This window comes from Myxocyprinus asiaticus, chromosome 39 (genome assembly GCF_019703515.2).
Source record: "Myxocyprinus asiaticus isolate MX2 ecotype Aquarium Trade chromosome 39, UBuf_Myxa_2, whole genome shotgun sequence".
In the NCBI taxonomy this organism is placed as follows: Eukaryota; Metazoa; Chordata; class Actinopteri; order Cypriniformes; family Catostomidae; genus Myxocyprinus; species Myxocyprinus asiaticus.
The window spans coordinates 22714236-22736889 of record NC_059382.1 but is presented as its reverse complement, the minus strand read 5'-3'; the positions used below and the strand labels follow the sequence as shown (position 1 = coordinate 22736889).

Here is a 22654-nt window from a genome sequence, read left to right as displayed (position 1 = left end):
CTGTGCGAGACGGGCAGACCTCTGTGTGCTTCATAGCCAGCACAGCAGGGCATAACGTAACCTCCCCCAACGCTCTTATGAGCGTCGAACGGTCCTTTGGAAACAAGTCGACTGCCCAACAAATAGGGACAGGCTTGCCCAGCCGTGGCCTCTTTTCCTCTATTTTCTCTCCAAAAAGAGTGGAATTTGTTAACCAACTGGGAGCCAAAAATGTCTACGTCGGGGGGCTGTCACTCCCAAGGGGAAGACACCGCGGAGACCACACCCCGCCCAGAGAAGGGGGGGTATTTCGAGTGGAAATACGTCACATGGTCTTACCAAGTCTTGTCGGAAATATGTCATGTGGAGAAGTCACATGGTAGGTCCTACCCAAGGGGGGAGGAGTTTCTACAAGCATGGTGACCGGGGCAGAGGGGCCTCTGCCCAAGGAAGATGCAGTTTACCGACAGGGAAATGATTTAGTGGAAGATATATCAAATGGGGTCACCTATGGGGAACCAGCACATGTGGAGCACCTACCCTAGTACAGGGCTTAGTTAGCACATGTACTGGGCCGGCAGCGAGTTTCTCTGCAAACTCGTCTGCCACAGGGCTAAGAAGGAAAGTCATCCAGGGATCACAATTTGTGAACACGACTGGGAGTCAAAGGTGCACGTCTTCACCTCATGGGAGGGGAAAGGCGCTATACACAAGCGGTACACCCGGTCAGCTGTCCCAGAACTTACCTGTTCGTACATGACAACACACGAGACGAAACCGGCTCAACCCGGAGATTATAGAACCTCGCAAAGGTGTTGGATGTCGCCCAGTCCGCTGCTCTGCAGATGTCTGCCAAAGAGGCGCCACTGGTCAGGGCCCAGGAGGAGAGTGGGCTTGTAGCGCCACGAGGGGTGGCACGTCCTGAGCGTGATATGCCATCACAATGGTGTCAATGACCCAGTGGGCGATCTTCTGTTTGGAGACAGCGCTTCCTTTCAGCTGTCCACCAAAGAAGATAAAGAGCTGCTTGGAGCTTCTAAAGCTCTGCGTGTGATCCAAATAGATGTGTAAAGCATGCACCGGACACAGCAACACCAAAGCTGGGTCTGCCTCCTCCTGGGGCAGCACTTGCAGGTTCACCACCTGATCCCTAAATAGGGTCGTGGGAACCTTGGGCACATAGCCCGGTCGGGGTCTCAGGATCATGTGAGAGTAGCCCGGACCGAACTCCAGGCACGTTTCGCTGACAGAGAACACCTGCAGGTCCCCTACCCTCTTGATGGAAGTGACCGCAGTCAGGAGGACAGTCTTCAAAGAGAGTGCCTTAAGCTCAGCTGACTCCAGGGGCTCGAAGGGGGCTCCCCGTAGACCCCAAAGGACTACAGAGAGGTCCCATGAGGGGATGAGATGTGGTCTGGAGGGATTCAACCTCCTAGCGCCTCTCAGGAACCTGATGATCATGCTAAGGACTTACCGTCCACTGTGTCGTGGTGTGCCACTATAGCAGCTACATACACCTTCAAGGTGGAGGGGGACAGCCGCCCCACCAGCCTCTCCTGCAGGAAGGAAAGCATTGATCCGACTGCGCATCTCTGGAGGACTTCATGTCGGGAAGAACACCACATAGCGAACAAACGACACTTCAAAGCATACAGGCACCTCATAGAGGGAGCCCTAGCCTGAGTGATCGTGTCTACCACCGCATGTCCAAGTGCCAGACATGGAGATTCCAGAGGTCTGGTTGCGGGTGCCAGATGGTGCCCTGTCCCTGAGAAAGAAGGTCCTTCCTCAGGGGAATTCACCAGGGGGGGCTGTCGCGAGGAGCGTGAGGTCCAAGAATCACGTCTGGGTGGGCCAGTAGGGTGCTACTAGGATGACCTGCTCCTCGTCCTCCCTGACCTTGCACAGGGTCTGTGCAAGAAGGCTCACTGGGGGAAACGAGTATTTGCGTAGTCCAGGGGGCCAGCTGTGTGCCAGCGCGTCTATACCGAGGGGTGCCTCGGTCAGGGCATACCAAAGCAGGCAGTGGGAGGATTCCCGGGAAGCAAACAGGTCTACCTGTGCTCGACTGAATCGACTCCAAATCAGCTGGACCACCAGGGGGTGGAGTCTCCACTCTCCCTTGAGTGTAACCTGTCATGACAGCGTGTTCGCTGCGGTGTTGAGGTCACCCGGGATGTGAGTGGCTCGTAGCGACTTGAGGCACTGCTGACTCCAGAGGAGGAGACGGTGGGCAAGTTGTGACATGCAACGGGAGCATAGACCACCTTGACGGTTGATGTACGCTACCGTTGCCATGTTGTCCGTCCGGACCAATACATGCTTGCCCTGGATCAACAGCCGGAACCTACACAGGGTGAGCAGTACTGCCAACAACTCGAGGCAGTTGATGTGCCAACGCATTCGTGATCCAGTCCAGGAGCCGGCGGCTGTGTGCCCGTTGCATACGGCGCCCCAGCCCATCTTGGAGGTGTCTGTCATAACCACGACACGCCTGGAAACCTGCTCTAGGGGAACCCCTGCCTGTAGGAATGCTAGGTTGTTCCAAGGGCTGAAGGGGCGGCGACAGACTCATATGCATCAACCCGAGCAGTGTGGCAACTGCAGAGGATGCCATATGCCCCAGGAGCCTCTGAAAAAGTTTCAGTGGAACCGCTGTCTTCTGTCTGAACACCTTCAGACAGTTTAGCACCGACTGTGCATACTCGTTCGTGAGGCGCGCCGTCATCAAGACTGAGTCCAACTCCAAGCCAAGAAACGAGATGCTCTGAACCAGGGAGAGCTTGCTCTTTCCCCAGTCGACCTGAAGCCCTAGACGGCTGAGGTGCCTGAGCACCAGGTCCCTGTGTGCGCACAGTAACTCTCAAGAGTGAGCTAGGATCAGCCAGTCATCGAGGTAGTTGAGTATGCAGACACCCACTTCCCTTAGCGGGGCAAGGGCTGCCTCTGCGACCTTCATGAAGACACGAGGGGACAAGGACAGGCCGAAGGGGAGGACCTTGTACTGGTATGCCTGGCCCTCGAAAGCAAACCCCAGGAAGGGTCTGTGTCGAGGTAAAACCGCGGACGCCGCTGAACCTAGGCGGGCACCTGGCGAACTGAATCGCGTAGCCGAGTCGGACGGTCCGGGTCAGCCATCGCGACAGGTTGGAAAGCGCAAGCCACCCGTCCAAACTCCGGGCGAGGGAGACCAAGGGGATAATCACATCAGATGTACCGGCAGGTGGGGCCTCGTGTTGGGGCGGAGCCTGAGGTGCCACATCGTGGGGGCTCTAGCCCTGTGGCTGTGCTGAGTCCAGGGACATCGAAGCACTTACCTAACTCCTGATACCCACCATAAGATTGGTCGAGGAGGGGGGAAGAGGAACATCGTCCCCGCAGTCCGTTGGAGCCAACCTAGTGTGGGTGTGTTTGTGCCACAGCTGGGCATGCAGGGGCAGGGGGTCTGCCGCTGGTGCGCCAAACCTGCTGACGGCCGTGCGCACATGACATGTGACCCAGAGGACAAGGAAACCACTCTTTTGTTGAAGTTTTGGGTACCGCAGCCTCTTGGGCTTGCGGTGAAAAATGAAACAAAAGATTCTCCTCCCGGCCCTCCACTGGGGGATGGAGTGGTCTGTCTACCAGCTCTATAGAAGCGGATCTCCTCATCCCTGGGTCGCCCGTCTCAGGGGCGCTTCGAAGCCTTCGGCGGCCGGCCGTGAGGTTGGGTGGCATCTGCTTCCTCTGGTGTGCGCCACGCCGGGGCCGGGCCGCAGGTGCGGGCTGCGGCGGAGCAGGAGCTGTTGCTGCAGGAGGACACCCTTGACGAGCAGACGGGGTGCGGGATCTTGAGCCGCGCCGGGGCAGGATGTGTTGAATGGTCTCCGTCTGCTGCTTCACCGCTGAGAACTGCTGGGAAAAGTCCTCGACGGTGTCGCCGAATAGGCCAACCTGGGAGATGGAGGCGTCAAAGAGCCGTGCCTTGTCGGCCTCTCTCATCTCGATCAGGTTGAGCCAAAGGTGGTGCTCCTGGACCACCAGGGTCGACATCGCCTGCCCGAGAGACCGCGCCATGACCTTCGTCACCCGGAGAGCGAGGTTGGTCGCCGAGCGCAGTTCCTGCATCAATCCCGGGTCAGAACTACCCTTGTGCAGCTCTTTTAGTGCCTTGGCTTGGTGAACTTGCAGGAGAGCCATGGCGTGCAGGGTGGAGGTGGCTTGTTCAGTGGCACCATAGGCCTTAGCCATCAGGGACGAAACCAATCATCGATCCGCGAGGGTTCAGAGGAGAGTGGAGGGTTCCACTCTAGCCCGACGCTTGTGGCTTCCCGGAAAGCATGTCCATCATCTCCGCATCGGCCTGAGACTGGGCGACCACACCCGAAGGAGGGAGCCCATCCGAGGCTTCCATGTCAGAGTGGACAAGCCCGCTTTCCAATGCTGTGCTCGATAACTCATCATCTTCCCAGGCACTGAATAAGAGGTCGAACTTGCTGTGAGACGAGCCGGCGGTCTCATCTGAGAGCCTGACCAGGGCAAGCAAGCATGCTGGGGAATGGCAGGTCCGTGGGGGTTTACCCGGCAGAGGTGCTCCCATTGAGGTCCCCAAATCGCCAATCGGGATGCTGGCTCGTCGGCCGTGACGTGGGATGCTGGCTCATCGGCCGTGACATGGGACGCAGGCTCGGTGGTCGTGACGTGGGACTCATTCTATATACTGAGTCAGGCTGTTGGTACTCCAACCATCAGGCATCAGGGAGGAAACTGGCTCATTCAGCCCAAAACGGAAACAGTCCTTGAGGGCAATCTCATTAAAGTCGACCCTGCAGGCCAAATCGCAGAAGTCCTCTACATATTCGTCCAGGGGATGATTCCCTTGACGTAAACGAAGAAGCTGAACTGCTAGGTTAATTTTGCAGTCAGGTATTCTGTAACGATGGCTGGCAGTAACAATGACAGGCAGATGAAGACGAGATGATGTGAGGAACCCAAGTGCAGTTTAATAAAAATGTGAAATCCAAAAACAGTAAATCCAAACGTGAACAAAACATAAACATGAACTTGACTTGACTTGACATGACATGACATGAAACGACGTACACCAACAATGTTACATTAACACAATACCTGACCATGATAACCAATGACAAGACAGAACTGATAACAAGGTAACAAGACAATAAACCAATGAAAGCAAGACACATGAACATGGAGGGAAACATGAAATCACATGACCAGGGAATCACATGACATGGAAACAGGAAATAACATGACATGGAACACATGACTATAACACAGGAACTAAACTTCCAAAATAAAAGACATTAATACAAAACATGAACAAAAACACATAAAACCATGAGACCATACCTATAACTTCTTAATTTTTTTATTTTTTTTTTCAAGTTTGACCTTAATCAAATTTTTTCTAAATGATTTAGTGCGGGTGAACAGACACAGTCTTTATATGATATCTAGGTGATACAGTCTCTATGTGATGTAGTTTATGTGACTTGTGTGACATCTCAAGGCAGCTAGCAGACATTTGTATTAACCAGTTTGTCTGCTTCCTGACCTGGACCCCAGTTAGTCAAATACTATCACTATTAAGACTATGAGCCAAATTACAAGAGAGGAGAGCGGCATCTTCCCTGCTAACTCTCTTTAGCAGTTCAGGTCTACCCCAAAAACTCTTCCAATTGTCTATAAATCCTATGCTATTCTCCGGACACCACTCAGACATCCTGCCATTCAGGGACACTAATCTACTATAAACCTCATCACCATGACAAGCAAGGAGGGGGGCTGAGCATATTACAGTGTCTGACATCGTTTTTGCAAGTTCACACACCTCATTAACATTATCTTTAGTGATCTCCGACTGGCGAAGCCGGACATCGTTAGTGCCGACGTGGGACTCGTTGTATATACTGAGTCAGGCTGTTGGTACTCCAACCTTCAGGCATCAGGGAGGAGACTGGCTCATTCAGCCCAAAACGGAAACAGTCCTTGAGGGCAATCTCATTAAAGTCGACCCTGCAGGCCAAAGCACAGAAGTCCTCTACATATTCGTCCAGGGGATGATTCCCCTGACGTAAACGAAGAAGCTGAACTGCCAGGTTAATTTTGCAGTCAGGTATTCTGTAACGATGGCTGGCAGTAACAATGACACAGTCTTTATATGATATCTAGGTGATACAGTCTCTATGTGATGTAGTTTATGTGACTTGTGTGACATCTCAAGGCAGCTAGCAGACATTTGGATTAACCAGTTTGTCTGCTTCCTGACCTGGACCCCAGTTAGTCAAATACTATCACTATTAAGACTATGAGCCAAATTACAAGAGAGGAGAGCGGCAGCTTCCCTGCTAACTCTCTTTAGCAGTTCAGGTCTACCCCAAAAACTCTTCCAATTGTCTATAAATCCTATGCTATTCTCCGGACACCACTCAGACATCCTGCCATTCAGGGACACTAATCTACTATAAATCTCATCACCACAACAAGCAAGGAGGGGACCTGAGCATATTACAGTGTCTGACATCGTTTTTGCAAGTTCACACACCTCGTTAACATTATCTTTAGTGATCTCCGACTGGCGAAGCCAGACATCGTTAGTGCCGATGTGGGACTCGTTCTATATACTGAGTCAGGCTGTTGGTACTCCAACCTTCAGGCATCAGGGAGGAGACTGGCTCATTCAGCCCAAAACGGAAACAGTCCTTGAGGGCAATCTCATTAAAGTCAACCCTGCAGGCCAAAGCGCAGAAGTCCTCTACATATTCGTCCAGGGGATGAATAACAATTTTAGAAAATCTACGTTTAGCATTAGCCAGCACTTGTAAATTTGATCTGATGTCAGACGCCCAAGCCCCCGAAATGCATTTAACAATAGTGGCTGGAGTCTCTATTTCCACGTTCCTTACAATAGAATCACCTATTACTAAGGCTCTTTCAACATGATTCTCAGTGGGTGCATCACTGAATGGCGAGAATCGATTGGAAACCCTAAAAGGAACAGGAGAGTGGTGTCGATTTGCTGAGCGAGTATGCCGCTGAGATGTCACCCAAACGCTGTGCTGCGGGGGCTCTACAGCTAGAACCAAAGTGTGTGTGTTGCTTGCTGTACTACCCGTATCTGAAACAGTATCTACCAGATTCTCTTTCTCACTGACCTCCAGTAGCGTTCGGATGCGTGTCTCTAACTCATTAACCGTCTCCGTCAGCCTGACTTATTCCTTACATTTATCACATGTGAATGTTCATGTGGCTGTTCTTGAGTGGCGAGGGTTTAAGATCGATGTGGTTTGATGTGGTTCCTGATCAACAGATGTTTGAGATTAATACAACAATCCATGTAAAACACAGAGGAGAAAACTAATGCACACAGTCGAGACGCGAGATGTAGTCAAGCGGAGAAAAAAAAGAAAAAAAGAGAGAAATGGGTGCGTGCGGTAAAATACACGCAGTTGAAACAGTAGAAAAGTGGAAAAACCTGAAGCACATGGTAAAATGGCAAAGGATAAAATATGAACATATAAGAATAAGCAATGCTAAGCAGGCTAGCAAGCTACAAACACAGACTCGTGTAGCATCCCGGCAGCGACCCCATAAATATGGAGATGTTTCATGATCTAGAAAGATGAGTACATTGTAAAAGAAATCCACCAGATGTAGCTGATGCACTGCAATGTATATGGATTGCTGCTTAAAGGGATAGTTCACCCAACAAATTAAATTAAATTCTGTCATCATTCACTCACCCTCTTGTTTCAACCCCATATGGCTTTTTTTCTTCTGTGAACACAAAATATGATAGGCAGAATGTTAGCAGTCTCCATTCACTTTCATTGCATTTTTTTTTTCTCCATAAAATGAAAGTGAATGGTGACTGAGATAGGAGTTTGGAACAAGAGAGTGAGTAAATAATGACAGAATTTTAATTTCTGGGTGAACTATCCCTTTAAAGTCAATATGAAACAGCATTCCCATTTGTTGTGATGGATTTTAGAGTGAAAAGGGATATTCAACAAGAAAAAAAAATAATATGACTAGATTTTATCCATCTGGAATTGATTGGATTATGAAAAGTTGTTTCTTTAAGACAAGTGGTCAGCAGTAGGGGGTGAAAAATAAGAGGGCTTGGCGATGCCAAACATGTTTTTCTGGGGGTCTGGGTAGCTCAGCAAATAAAGACGCTGACAACCACACCTGGAGTCCTAAGTTCGAATCCAGAGCGTGCTGAATGACTCCAGTCAGGCTTCCTAAGCAACCAATTGGCCTGGTTGCTAGGGTGGGTAGAGTCAAGTTGGGTTAACCTCCTCTTGGTCGCTATAATGTGGTTCTCACTCTCAGTGGGGCATGTGGTAAGTTGTGCATGGATGCCGCAGAGAATAGCGTGAGCCTCCACACACTCTAGGTCTCCACGGTAACGCACTCAACAAGCCACATGATAAGATGCGCAGATTGATGGTCTCAGACGTGGAGGCAACTGAGATTCATCCTCTGCCACTCAGATTGAGTCACTACACCACCACGAGGAACTAGAGTGCACTGGGAATTGGGCATGCCAAATTGGGGAGAAAAGGGAAGAAAAAAAAAACATGTTTTTCTTTAGAATAATGTGCATTGGTGAATCGTGCACAATAAAACCAGGAATGTGTATTGAGAAAGTAAATGGGGTCAGTTATAGATTCTATAATTAACTAATCATGAAAAGTACCAATTAATGCATTCAATTTAGTTCTACAGTATACTCCCATTGCATTAAATATTTACAGTGTATTTTTTATTTTTATTTTTATTTATTTTTTATTTTTTTAGACGAAAAGGCAAAATAGGTATAATATAAAATAGGAGAAAAAACTGATATTAAACTTAAATATATAGTTCACCCATAAATGATGATTCTATCATTATTTACTGGTTTTGTTTTATAATAATAATAATAATAATTATTATTATTATAATAAGTAATGATTATTCTGTCATTATTATTTGTTTTGTTTTGTATGAAACATACATTGCATCCAGATGGACCTCACAAAATAAGTGTTGCGATGTTAATTCTATTTAGAGAAATTAATAATAATTATAATTTCACAGGAAATAACCAACAATTATGATATTTGTCATAATTGTGGAGCCATATTTAACACACACACACAAAAAAAAAAAAAAAAATGACAAGAGCTTAAAATATAGGCCTTCCATTCTGATTGGCTGGCTCCTGATCAATTTCCAAAAGTAATTTACAGACTGGTTTTGCCAATGTTTGTGAGGTTCATGGCACTGAGTCTTCAAAAGAAAGAGTTAAATTCAAGGGACATGAACAAGATATCCTCGAGCACACCTGTACATTTGTTCTCCAAAAAGACAAATTGACTCATTTCTGCACATTGAACATCCTGGTTATTATTATCACCTACTCCAATAGAATTAAAGGGAAGCTTTTTGCCCAGCAATAATGTATCAGTTTAATGACAAAACAAAGGTCAGAAATAGCAGAATTCAGTGAAGGTGCAAAGTTCTCCATTACTTGTTGAAATGCCACATAACTTCAGCACATCTTCTTTAATGTCAGGGCCAAAGTAAATAAGTTGCCAAAATAAGTCTGGCTGATTTTATCAAAGATGCCACTTCTTTTCATTTTCAACGATAATAGACACGTCTACAATCTCCAGTTCAAAGCCTCAGTTGGTCCTTTCTGATGTAAAGGACGTGCTCCAGTTAAGCTGTTTAGGAAAGGGGATGCATGGAAGCTTCTTGCTCTCAGATCAAGGGTTTTTCGCTTTGATTGCGGTGTGAAAGGAAATGAAATATTATTTGAAGTTGACTAATGTTCCCTTATGATTAAACTGACCCAGTAGTTTGCAGCATATCACTTATAAAAGCTGAATGGCTTTATATTTGATAATAAAAAAAATAAAAATAAAAAAAAAAGGATTCTCACCCCAACAGAAAGTAGAAGATGGTGAGGAATGTTGGCATATTTATCATCCCATCAACGCAATTCAGGGGAAAATGTCACCAACCGGATGCTTTGTGGCATGTCGTGGGCTGCTTTAGAGCATATTTTGGCAGAGCTTTGCATTCACCGACTTCACTATGTGAATGTGATTTAGCTCACAGAGCATAGCAGGTAGTAGCAAATGTCTTTGCCACCCCTGTGGCCTGCGAGTTCAATTTAGAGACAGCAGGATTGAACTCTATCAGGAAAACATGTTTCAAAGGCTCCACATGCTCAGGGTCCCATCTTTGTTTGGAAAGGTCTTCTTTTGTACCTGGAACTGTGGTCCTTACTCAACCGATTTCGAATGTCTCTGAGTTCATGTTCATCCTGTTCTAAATGTCTTTCTTTGTAAATCTTTAAATCTTGCTTTTCCAAAATCGTTCTCTCAATGGCTCAGTCAAATGCCGTGGGTATGCCACTTGGGCTTTCTCAGGTGTCCTTGGGTAAGCTGTGATTTGTTTAAAGAGAAATTTCCTTTATCATTTCATCAATGTGGCTTTATCTTATAGCCCTGAGACTAAACTCCAGGGAATGACCTGTGCGGAAATTCAAATCTAGATTTAAAAATCCAATAAATGTGGGTTGGCGAGTAGGTTTCTGAGCGCTCTTTCTGAAGATTTCGCTGATTAGTTTTTGAAGTGCCTTTTAGCAGAAAATGTCAAAAAAATAAATAAAAAATTTTTTTTTTTTTAAAGGATTTTAGACACAATGGATATTACACTTAAAGGAACAGTTCAACCATAAATTACATTTCAGTCATTATTTACTCATTTACATTATGTCATTCCACAGCTGAAATGCTGTTATTTTTTCCAAGTAATGTATGAGGAGGCTTTTGGAGAATCATTACACAGCTCATAGTGACCAGGGGCTGTCAAGACTTGATTTCCTTCCCTGCTCCAACACACTTACCTGTAATTTTCTTTATGGGTGCATCCTACACACTCTCACAGAGAAATCGTCCGGATTTGTACGGGTTGGCAGAATTGTATGAAATCGTACTACTTAGGTCATATGAAATTGTATGCTTCAAATCATCCTTACAGACTGTACTCTATGGTTAGGTTTAGATATGGGGTTTGGGTCAGGGCATAAAATTAATAATCATCTACACAACATCTGACACATGGAACTTTCGCTTACTTCCGCATTGCACATCCGGGTATTTGCACGTCTACAATTCCTTCAAATTCATATGAACAAACTCGTACGAGTTCATAGGATTTACCCAACTTGTACGAATTCATAAGACTTCTCATGAGAAAGGTTTGGGTGCTTTTCAGTCAGCTCCCTAGTTCAGTAGACAAGGCACTAACCAGGGAGCTGGTCATTTCTAGGGCTGTCCCACTCTCAATATCGTTCCAGTGCACTAAAATGTTCGCTCCCTGAAAATTCCCAGAGTGAACCACAGGACCCGCTGGGCCTGATTAGATTTCTTGCGGCATGGGATTAATTTTCTGAGTTGAAGGCAGGAGTGGATGGTACTTCTGTGAGTTGTGGATGGGAGCAGGCGGTCAGAGAATGGCCTGAAAAATCAGATGTGGATCTCTTTTTTTATTTAATTAATTAATGAATGTAAAAAAAAAAAAGAAGGCAATGTGAGGTTGCGGGAATGGGAGCAGTCTCTAAGAAAATCACTGCAGGAAGAGAACAGGTGAACGGAGTAAATTTCTGCGGGAGCATTCGTGTGTGGGATAGAAACTTGCGGGAGCTGGCGGGAGCAGGATGGGTAAAAAAAGTCCCATGCAGACCTTTACATTGTTGCTCCTTATGTTCCCTTACCTCTAACAACACAATGACAACACAAACCTAAATCAAAGCTACGTTTTCATGTCTTTCCACCCACAAATGTTCAATGTACAGGGCAAGCAGAAGGTGGTGGCCCCACTATAACAGCGGCCATTTCCAGTTGGTCCACAGCTGCTGTAATGGCAGTGGCCTGCAGTTTAATTAGTCACTCTAGCACAGATGCAGAATGAGACTCATAAAACATGAGCTCTCGAGCCCTGCAGCAGTGCATAAGTCTTACCCCCAACCCCCCCACCCCCCACACCACTCATGCAGCTGTAAATCACGGAAAAGCCCTTTATTTCTCAATAAATTCCAATAGCAACCCACAGCCTACTTAACACGAACACAGTTTGTACAGCTGGGTGCGTGCCGTTTAGCTACTCGTCAGACATTTAACACAGGCATATTTGGGATGCGCTGAAGGCCTGGGGTTCTTAAATGAGGTCCAGAATACATATTATGAAATGTCAGAGGGGGAGTGGCATGGGCAGTTTCATTATTATCTTCCAGTAGCAAAGTTATTTGGCACCCAATTGGTGGCCGCTGACTGGTGGGAGGTCAGATGGGCAGAACATTGCCCTCAACATACTAAACAGTTGTCACTCAGTACCTTTGTATGCGCAATTATAATCGAGCTTCTGTGGTTTTGCATAGTCAAGCTAGTCTTTATCTGTCTGTCCAAGAAACACTGTTTGAAGGAATTGAATATTTAAAGGAACGATGCCAGCTGAGGAAGTTTTAAATACATGTTGTGTGTCAACTCTGTCTTTCAGAATGTGCAAACAACAGCAATGCCAATTTTGGTCCGACTGACGGATATACTTGCTTGACAAAGCTGAGCTGCAGACACATTATCTAGGTCTTTTAGTCCAACTTCGCAAAAATCGGACTAGTACGATTTCAATCAGACTAAAGCATTTACATGACGTTTTAAAAAGAAAATTATTCTTTTAGTTTGATTATTGTTTTAGTTGTACTTTTTAAGTACATGCAAAAATAAGTGATTTTCAACCAGGGATACGAATCCCCAGAGAGATCTTACTGTACTTGTAAAGCAGTACAGCATTAATTGTTTGTTTTAAAGTGGCTTTAATATAACTGGTAATGCTAAATGACATCCTGTAGGGTTGAGTTTGAAAGTAAACATTTGTGGTTTAATGTCCACGAAGACCACTTGAGCCCTACTGGTAGGGCTGTAGGGGTACACAAGATAAAAAAAGGTCAGAGAAACACTGACCTATATGATACAACCTTTTTATAATACGTGGGCTTCATAAACACTCAATTACATTTTATTATTTCGTAATTATGCTGAGGGTTGATCCAAGTGCACCTTCATTTTTTAAAGCCAAGCTGGATGTGTCTGCCCCAAAGTTTCCCTCTCACCAGCTAAGATATCACCCCTGGACAGCTAATTTATCTGGTGGTGTCAAGCAGGAGGAAGGAGAGTGGGAGGAGGGGTGGGAGCAGGGCTGGATGAGAGTGGGAGGAGGCAGCACTGCAGAGAGAATGCAATATGACAGTGCCTCTCTCTCTGTGTTCATTCCCAGTCTCATGCTAATTAGCAGTTGGAACCAGAGGCATGTACAACATGATGCAATGTGGGGCATCCCTTTCCTATATCAATGCACGAAACTATCAGTCTCATATCAAAGCAGCGTCTTAGTAGGCTGTGTCATCCTGCTGGTCTGGATCTATTGGTTTGCTGCAGGCAGGAACAGGTTTATCAAAAGATCTTGTGTGCATGCAGTTGCTGGCAAAGTCAGGCCTTCAGTTATTTAATCTTAGTCTTAGTAAAACCTGTTTGAAAACTGTTCATATTTTTAGCAATTCTGTTTGGTGATGCTAGTGGTGCAGAAACTGCATCACATTTAACCTTGTGCGACCCCGCATCCACATGTGTGGACGTTATGTATTGGCTTTGCTATAAGCAACGCATATTTTAAATAAAGTAAAACTGACTGAATACTGTTCGCAAGACTCTACACTGTCATTTAATGGTTAAACTTCTGGCGCACCGTGTCACGTGACACAACAGCGTGACAATGATTTCCAGGAAGCGCTACTACTGGAAACATTCTAACAAAAGTACCTCTGGTAAGAAACCTCTAAGTTTTGGTTATATTGAGTTGTAAAGAGTAGCTTCTCTAGTTTCGTTTGATGTGCCGCTTTAAAAAATCGCGCATCAGCGCACTGATAAACATGAAGTCCACATATGTGGAAATTAGGACCTCTTTCCCTCAAAAGTTGAAAAAACATGTTAGTTATTTTGAATATTTTTCCACATAAACACATCTGTGGGTCAATTCACTTCATTTTAATGTAAATTTTGTTATTGTTTTATTTTGTTATCACTGTACAATACGGTTCTATTCATTAACATTAGTAAATGCATTCCTATATATTTACTGTGCATTTTCACACTGAGAATAAATGTATTCATGCAAAAGCTGAAAAATGTAACTTTCAGAGGCTTTATATGGAGTTTATTTATATTTTATTTACAGAACATCAGCTGTAATGTCTGTAACCTCTCAAAAACATGCATGAATGACCTACAGTCCTGGACACAAACTATTTGATGAACAAAATCTGACTTTCTATAGCTTGGTATTACTTCAAAACTCAGTCCCGCTGTCCACATATGTGGACATACATTTTTAGGAAAACTATTTGCTGTAGAAATTTTTTATTTTATTTTATTTTATTTATTTATTTTTGCTTGTTTATTAGGAGCTACTAGTTACAAATGAAAAAGGGAAATGGAAAATGCACATAGCAGTCATGTGGGGGTCTCAGGAGGATAAAAATGCATGGCAATACAATTAATACAAATACTGGATGTAGATTTGATATAGATCATAGGATGTTTGATGTTAAATGTTTGGTAATGACTGCAGGCTCCCCAAGCTAGTGTTTATGCTGAAAATAGAAAAGGGCAGCTTTTATCACTTTTATGCCTGATGAAAATTATTGATTTCCATATTGAATGAGGAATATTAAGGGAATAGTCTTGGTTCTGTTGATACACTTAAGTCCTTGATCTCAAGTCTACAATTTTCCTTCCAGTTTGGTTGCTAGGCACTTCAGCAGAAAACGCAATGTGTAATTAGAATGCATGCAGGTTGTTTGTTTTTTCTATCTATTCTCTTTTGTAGCTCATGTAAAAGGCAGATAAACTATTTGAGCCATGGCACCAACAGCTAATTTGCTACATATATTAATGCATAATTGGGCTTTTCCCACAGCGAATAGTCATTATAGGCATTTGCCTATAAGGCAGTTGTTTTTATCTCAAGCGACTGACCGTGCATTGAAGGCATACATGTTATCAGTTTGTGTAATCTCTGGCAATCAAACCCATGACATTGCTAGCTCGATGCTATACCAGTTGAGCGATTGGAGCTTCTTTTATTATAATCAGGCTATAAGCTGGCAACTTCAGTTCCCCAAAGTGTCAGTGTTGGCTCAGACATCTGAAGCTTCAAGTTCAAACCAAACAAACTGTGTTTGAATATGTGTTAGTCTACGCCATTTGCTATTTACACATTTGCAGGAAATGTCAGAAACAAGGATTCATGAAAGTGTCTGTTAAATACACTGAAAGATGTTTTCTTCTCTAAACTTTCCATTTCTGATGCTGTCAGTTACAGCGTTGATTTAAATCAGGACCACTGTGCATATACTGTAGAAGAAAGATGACATTAATTTGACTTTGCTTAAAACAGCATAATATAATTTGGCAGTTGTTCCAGGGAATCTCACACTGAATTATAACTGACTGACCTAACTGACCATGTGAGAAAAGTGCTAGGTGCCTTAATTTGTTTGTGTTTGTTTTCCTCTCTGATGCAGATTCAAGAACAGATGGAGTGCCGCAGAAAATTGATCACGCTGTCATTGGTGGTGTTGTCGCCGTGGTCGTGTTTGCCATGTTGTGTCTTTTAATCGTTCTGGGCCGATACTTCGCAAGACACAAAGGTAAATCAAGGACACGTCTCGAAGGCTTGGCTGATTTGGGCTTGTGTTTTATCTCCAAATGAAACATTTTCTCTTTCATTCCCTCTTCCTGTTTTAAGGTAAGGGTGAGAACCCGCAGGGACTTGGCGATACAATATAATATCAGTATCTGGGTCACGATGTGATAATATTGCTATTCTTTTTGTTTAGTGGAGACTGACTGATATTGATTTTTCTACACAATGGTACAATGACAATTATTTTGATAATTAAGCATCCGAAAACCAATATGCAGAACCGATTTAAATTGTTTATTTAATCTTTTTGACACAATAATAAGTAAATAATCATTAGACTACATTATTTTTATTACTAATAATATCGGTAGACCTGATATTGATCAAATAATAATATACAAAAGTGTGAATATCAGTAAAAATATTGATCAAACTGATTATTGGTCTATCTCTATTTTTTAGTGTATAGTTCTTGCTTGTGATAGCTTGCAATCTTTAACTCTGGTTTCTCTTACATCTGTATTAGCCTTTGGTGCTTTGCGAATTATTTTCTTACACTGTTCCAAGTTTGGATTTTGGACGAATGGAAATAATTGTATGGACATTTACATAATGCCACAATAATTTTTACATTTAAAGATTCTTGCTCTGAGTTCTACTCAATTCCCCTTGTTTTTTCCGGTAACACTTTATTTTGATGGTCCCAAATAGATACTTAACTAACTATAAGTGACTTATCAACTGGCTTGCTAAAGCTAGTAAACAGTGTTTCAACAAACATTCAGTAGATTTTCAATAGACTGTATAACAGCAGCAAAATAACAGCTTATCGACTGACTTGCAATAGCTAGTAAACAGTGGTTCAACAAACATTCAGTAGACTTTCAATAGACTGTATAACAGCAGCAAAATAACAGCTTATTGACTGACTTGCTATAGGTAGTAAACAGTGTTTCAACAAACATTCAGTAAACTTTTAGTAGCCTGTATATAGATCTTTATTAATGACCAATTTTAATGAACTGATGTTCTCAACAATAATGTAAGTAGGTCATTAATATAATAATATAAAAATAATATTGCAATGCACTGTAAAATGTGCTAACATGCAGGAGCTATTTCTACCTGATTTAACCCTCAAAAAAAGGCTTCTTAATCACATTAATTAATACTTTTGACCCATCCCAACTTTAAGGTACCTACTTTACTCACGAAGCCAAAGGAGCGGATGACGCAGCAGATGCCGACACTGCCATCATCAATGCAGAGGGCGGACACAACAACTCGGACGACAAGAAGGAATACTACATTTAACTCTGAATACCTGCTAGCTTTCTGTGCTGAAAAGCAAACTGTGGACTGCTGGGTTGGGAGGAGGGGGTTTGTGGGATTCAATCAGGCTGGATTCACACCTGCGCAGCTAAAGAGACAGAGAGGAGAAGGTGCTGTCATCGAATCAGACAGGTGTGGGATGGCAGAGCACTTGGAGAGCTCAATGTAAGACTGCTTCACCATCCAACACCTCTCGCTGGGGCTGGTTTTGTTCCGTTTTAAACATGTGCTAACAATTTTGTGCCTTGTTCTGTTCTTACTGAAGTATCTACTTTCATCAGGACACTCAAAAGCTTCATACCATCTCTTGAATGGTCAAAACCCAGAGTGTTTTGCTTTATTAGTATTTTTGTTTTAATTGCCAGCACATCAATACATTTTAAGCTCTCTCTCTCTCTCATGCTGTTCTGTCTGCCGGTTTGGAAGAAAGCCACACACTAAGTTTAAAAGTAAGTTTCAGTCACAGAACGATCGCTTGGGTTGTTTTCATGGATTGGTTCCAAGTAATTTATTTGGCAAATTGCCTGTTGTTCTCTTAAGTCCCTCAGAGAATGTGTTAAAAATGATAGAATCTTCTTTTATGACCAACATAGCTACAAAGCATTCAGCAGCATTGATGTGTTGTTGCATTATTTATTAGATGTATGTGATTCGAATCAGGTTGTGTTGAGATTCATTTTGGCTTGTGTTGCATCATCCATACGTAGCCCACTCACAGACTAATTTACTTGTAATGACTCCCAAGCATTAAAAATGAATGCCAAAGCAAAGAACAGCAAAATGGCCCTGGCTCAGCTGTATAGAAAAGTCATCCAAGATGTCCCCAAATGAAACATATCTATCAGAGTGTAAAATAGATTTCATTCCAAGCCTTTTCCATTAAATGAGAACAGTTTGAGGTGGAGGTCAGTGAGTGTTTAGAATGTTGTTAGTGCTTCTGTGAGCTTCTCAGAGTAACATAAAAATTTGTACTAAATGAAATAGTTGAAGCCTGTATTTGGTAAGCCATACTCACATTTGTGCCCTCCTACACATTGCAGTTCTTTTAATACAGCTTATTTTAAGATACATGACTGAATGTGATAACTCTTCAATAATGCAGTGGTTTATAAATGTGTGGCCTGAATGTTGTGTCCGTTATCTCATCATACATCAACATTCTTTAATTTTAATGTGATGTACTGAATGTGGCTGAGGCACAGGGGCATATATTATGTTGGATCACTCATAAATGTACTATAAATGTCTAGATTTTAACTTGAAATTGTTACATTATTGTAGAGTTAGTATAAAGTTGGTAATTTATTACACTATCAGTCATACCAGGCATTATGTTTTCTTATCTTTGGTCTTCATTCACCATCCTTGACAGCTGGGACAGATATAAATTGTATGTGATTAACTATATGGAGGGACATATTGCAGTAATGGTGACAGTACGGTTAAAGTTGTAAAATCCTAGTGACAGCACATTGTTTGGTCATAGCGTTTACATGAAATTGTGTATTATTAAGTGCTACTTTTTTGTTCGTTTGATGGTTTATCTTTTATCCTTAGAGTTATTCCAGAGTTTATCTGAACAGGACTTGGTGAGCATTATTTAGATTCAAAAACGCTAATCAATTATGGTAAATTTGTGGCTATTTAAGGCTATCATAGCTGATAACGTTTATGCTTGGTTATACAGAAAGAAACTTGTGTTTTGATTGTCATTGTATGTTGTACATAATCTTGTGGTTTTATACAGCAGTGCTAGATTTATTTAAACATATCATGTTTTAAGTACAAAGCCTTTATCAGTTAATTGATTCAGAGTGTAACAGGAAAAATAAAGCGATAGTTACATTATTCCAACATATATTTGAAACTTTTGGCCCCAATTACATACTTACAATGGCAAAATAATCACTGTGTGCACCTAACTGACATGCCAAGCATGGCAGAATAAATAGTCGTTTATAAATCTATACTATTGTCATATTGTTCATTTAACATAATTGTAATGACATGAAGCTATTGCCAACTTTCACATCATGTCAAATAAGGAGTGAGGCCTGCAGTCAAACAATCATACACTGACTTTGGTTTCTTTATGGTGATGTTTCTGTGCTAAAAATAGTGTCTGCATAGAACACAGTGGTTCTACAATGAAAAGCAATGCGGGTTGATCCCACCGCTAGCTGATACAAACCAATACAATCAGATATCTCCTTTTTTTCTTTTTTTTCATCTGAATATTTAAAAGTTAAAGGGATAGTTCATGCAAAATGAAAAGTATGTGGTCATTTAATCACCCTCATGTCGTTCGATAACTGTATGACTTGGAACACAAAATTAGACATATATAAGAATGTTGACATTGCACTTTTCCATACATTTAAAGTGAATGGTGACTGTCAGACTGTCAGTTGTCAGTCTCTAATATTCTGCGTAACATCTCCTTTTGTGTTCCATGGAAGAAAGAAAGTTATACAGGTATGGAACAACATGAGGTTGAGGAAATGATGACAGAATTGTCCCTTTAAAAGTGATCTAAAACTGCCCAAACCTGAAAAAAAAAAAAAAAAAAAAAAAAAAAAAAAATATATATATATATATATATATTACTTTCAGTGTAGGTTTGATTTTACCCTGTCTCAGGTTTGTCTATGAATTTATGTTTTTGCATCTCAGGTAGATTGCAAAAGTGACACCCCATATCTCATAGAAAAGAACTTTAAGTTATTACCAGAAAACACAAAATAGAGCATGTTCCATTAGACATGTTTTATCTGTACATTAAATGCTGTGCACTGTGTAAATGATTCTTCATGAATCTTAGTGCATACTGTACATTTACAGTGTGTTATTTTCATTTTTATACCACCTGTATCACCCAGAGCAAGCTGTCCTTCATTGTTTCCATTGTTTATTTGTTTTATTTTGTGTGTCACATATTTTGTTTCATCTCTGTAGTTTGTATTCCTGTGTAATTAAAGGTATTTACATGTTCACTTTGTATTTGATCATGAAAATACATTTTTACAAAAATGGAGCAGTACTGTCTTAATAAAAAAAAGAGGTATTCATGTTCACACAGCAGTTGAAGTCTGTCTTATACATTCACAGATAATGAATTCCCTGTAAAGTCGGTAATTAGCGCTGTCCATGGATATAGAAAAACGTGCTGTGAACACCTTATTTAGAAACATTCAATTTTTGCTTCAAATCATTGCTAAAACACTCTCATTTGTCATACTGAGAATGAATTACCTGCAAGCACGTTTTTACAAGACTCGTGTTTTGGCAATGCTGTAAACATATGCTGTGAAATTCCATGCCAAAACTAATTACAATAAGTGAAATGCGAGAAAAACTGGGCACAGAAGGAGCATTTTGTGTGTTTAGCGTATAACTGCACTGTGCCCATGTTACATGGCGAGAAGTGACATATGACTTGAACTTTTGGCACCTAAAAATCTTCATGGCTACTAAGAAACTGCATTAATATAATCATCTGCTTAATCCAGTTATAATTAGTGGTGCTTGCTAAGGCAAGTATTCCTACTATTATAGCTCATTCTTTGGAATAAGGGATTTGAACTAACCACTAACCACTAAGCCTAAGTTACCTGGTAAGAAGAGTGATATTTCTCTTTTCTTTATCTCTTACAATAAAAAAGTGCACATTTGTTTTGAATACATTATTCTAATAAGATGCTCTTTATTAATTATCAGTGTGTTTCATAAAAAAGGAAAACTGTAAGCATCTCTGCTTAATGAAAAAGCAAAGACACCCATGAGAACAAACACTGCTGTTATTTATACTGTATATCTCTCAGTTGTTGTTCATCAGTTCATACATGAAGTTCCTCTGAGGAGAAATTAATAATAAATTCTTAGGCAAGGTAGGTCAGCTCAAAACATTAATGCTTTCAAAGCTGTGGTAAATATCCTCCTGGGTGAAATATATGTGGTCTTAATAGTAGAACCATTCACAGTGTGCTCATTGAGCTACTACCACTTACAACTTTTATTATTTGTAATAGCCACAGAGGTGATTTCCAAAAGAATTCCATTAATTCAACTTATTGTTAAATGAAGAACATTCATTCAGGGGGGGGGGGGGGGTTAATATGACCAAATTAACCTGACTACAAAACAAAAACTAAAAATAAATAAAAAAATTAATGTTTAGATCAACTCAGTTTAGATCACTTTTTACAGTGTATGAGGCAAGGAATTCCAGCAGACTGATCTCAATGTGAATTCGGCGACAGTAGGTCGAAAGTTCTGCTGCTGAATTCTGTTTTTACTTTCCGAAATTCGATCCACTGCCCCCAGTGACCGAAACAGGAAGTGTTGTTAAAAGCATTTATATTTGTATATGATATTACACAGTCAACAGGAATGCACATTTTATCAATCCTAAACCAAACCCTGACTCTAAACCTAACCATCATTTGAGTAAAATGTTTTATTTTGAGTGAAATTGCAACCTTGGGTTGGCCATTGTTTGTGTGAACGCGATTACTGCCTGGTTCCCATGGGACCAGAACCCATGTCTCGGAGATTGCTCATGCAATGTAAAATCAGTAGTGCTAAGAGGAAAAGTAACCACGTTTGAATTGCTAAAATATTTTAACGTCTTGAGGCCATACTATTGGAACTGTATTTTAAAGGGATAGTTCACCCAAAAATGTAAAGTCTCTCATGATTTACTCACCCTCCTGGCATCCCAGATGTGTATAACTTTCTTTATCTGCAGAACATAAATGAAGATTTTTAGAAGAATATCTCAGCCCTGTAGGTCCATACAATGCAAGTAAATGGGTGTCAAAATTTTGAAGCTCCAAAATCCACATAAAGGCAATATGACTCCGGTGGTTAAATCCATTTGTTCAGATATTATGATAGGTGTGGGTGAAAAACAGATCAGTACTTAAGTCCATTTTTATAATAAATTATCCTCCCTGCCCAGTAGGGGGTGATATGCACAAAGCATGTGAATCACCAAAATCAGAAGAAGAAAAAAGTGAAAGTGAAGTAAAAAGGACTTTAATATTTATCTGTTTCTCACTCACACCTGTCATATTGCTTCAGAAGATATGGATTTATCCATCAGAGTCATCTGGAGTACTTTTATGTTGCCCTTATGTGGATTTTGGAGCTTCAAAATTTTGCCACACATTCACTTGCATTGTATGGACCTACAGAGCTGAAATATTCTTCTAAAAATCTTCATTTGTGTTCTGCAGATGAAAGAAAGTCATACACATCTGGTATGGCATGAGGATGAGTAAATGATAGAGTATTTAAATTTTTTGGGTGAACTATCCCTTTAACACTCATTCTTATAAACTTCCATTGATTGTGCATTACTGTACACAAAATTTGTATTTGTTTTAATAAACTGTGATTATCAACATGGTATATCACTGATGTTCTGTCAGCTGACAGATAAAAAAAGTCTCAACAGACTGTTGTATCCTAACGGAGGAGTGCCCTGTTTGAGCACGGAGGATTAAAGTTACTTTTAGGTGTGTGCGGCTCGCAGCAGGAAGCTTAGCTGGGGGTGTGCGGCTGCCTTGCCCCTGACCTA

The 22654-nt window shown here is 42.0% G+C and overlaps 1 protein-coding gene across 3 annotated transcripts in view; it reads left to right on the top strand.

The window, feature by feature from the left end:
• The window catches only part of LOC127430233 (cell adhesion molecule 1-like), a 334868-nt gene extending 314728 nt beyond the window's left edge, over window positions 1-20140 (top strand). For all 3 annotated transcript variants that reach the window (XM_051679870.1, XM_051679867.1, XM_051679869.1), the window contains 2 exons: window positions 15620-15745; window positions 16937-20140. In XM_051679870.1, coding sequence (XP_051535830.1) covers window positions 15620-15745; window positions 16937-17055 — 245 coding nt within the window. In that variant the 3' untranslated portion in view covers window positions 17056-20140. The remainder of the gene's footprint in view (window positions 1-15619; window positions 15746-16936) is intronic.
• The last annotated feature ends 2514 nt before the right edge of the window (window positions 20141-22654 follow it).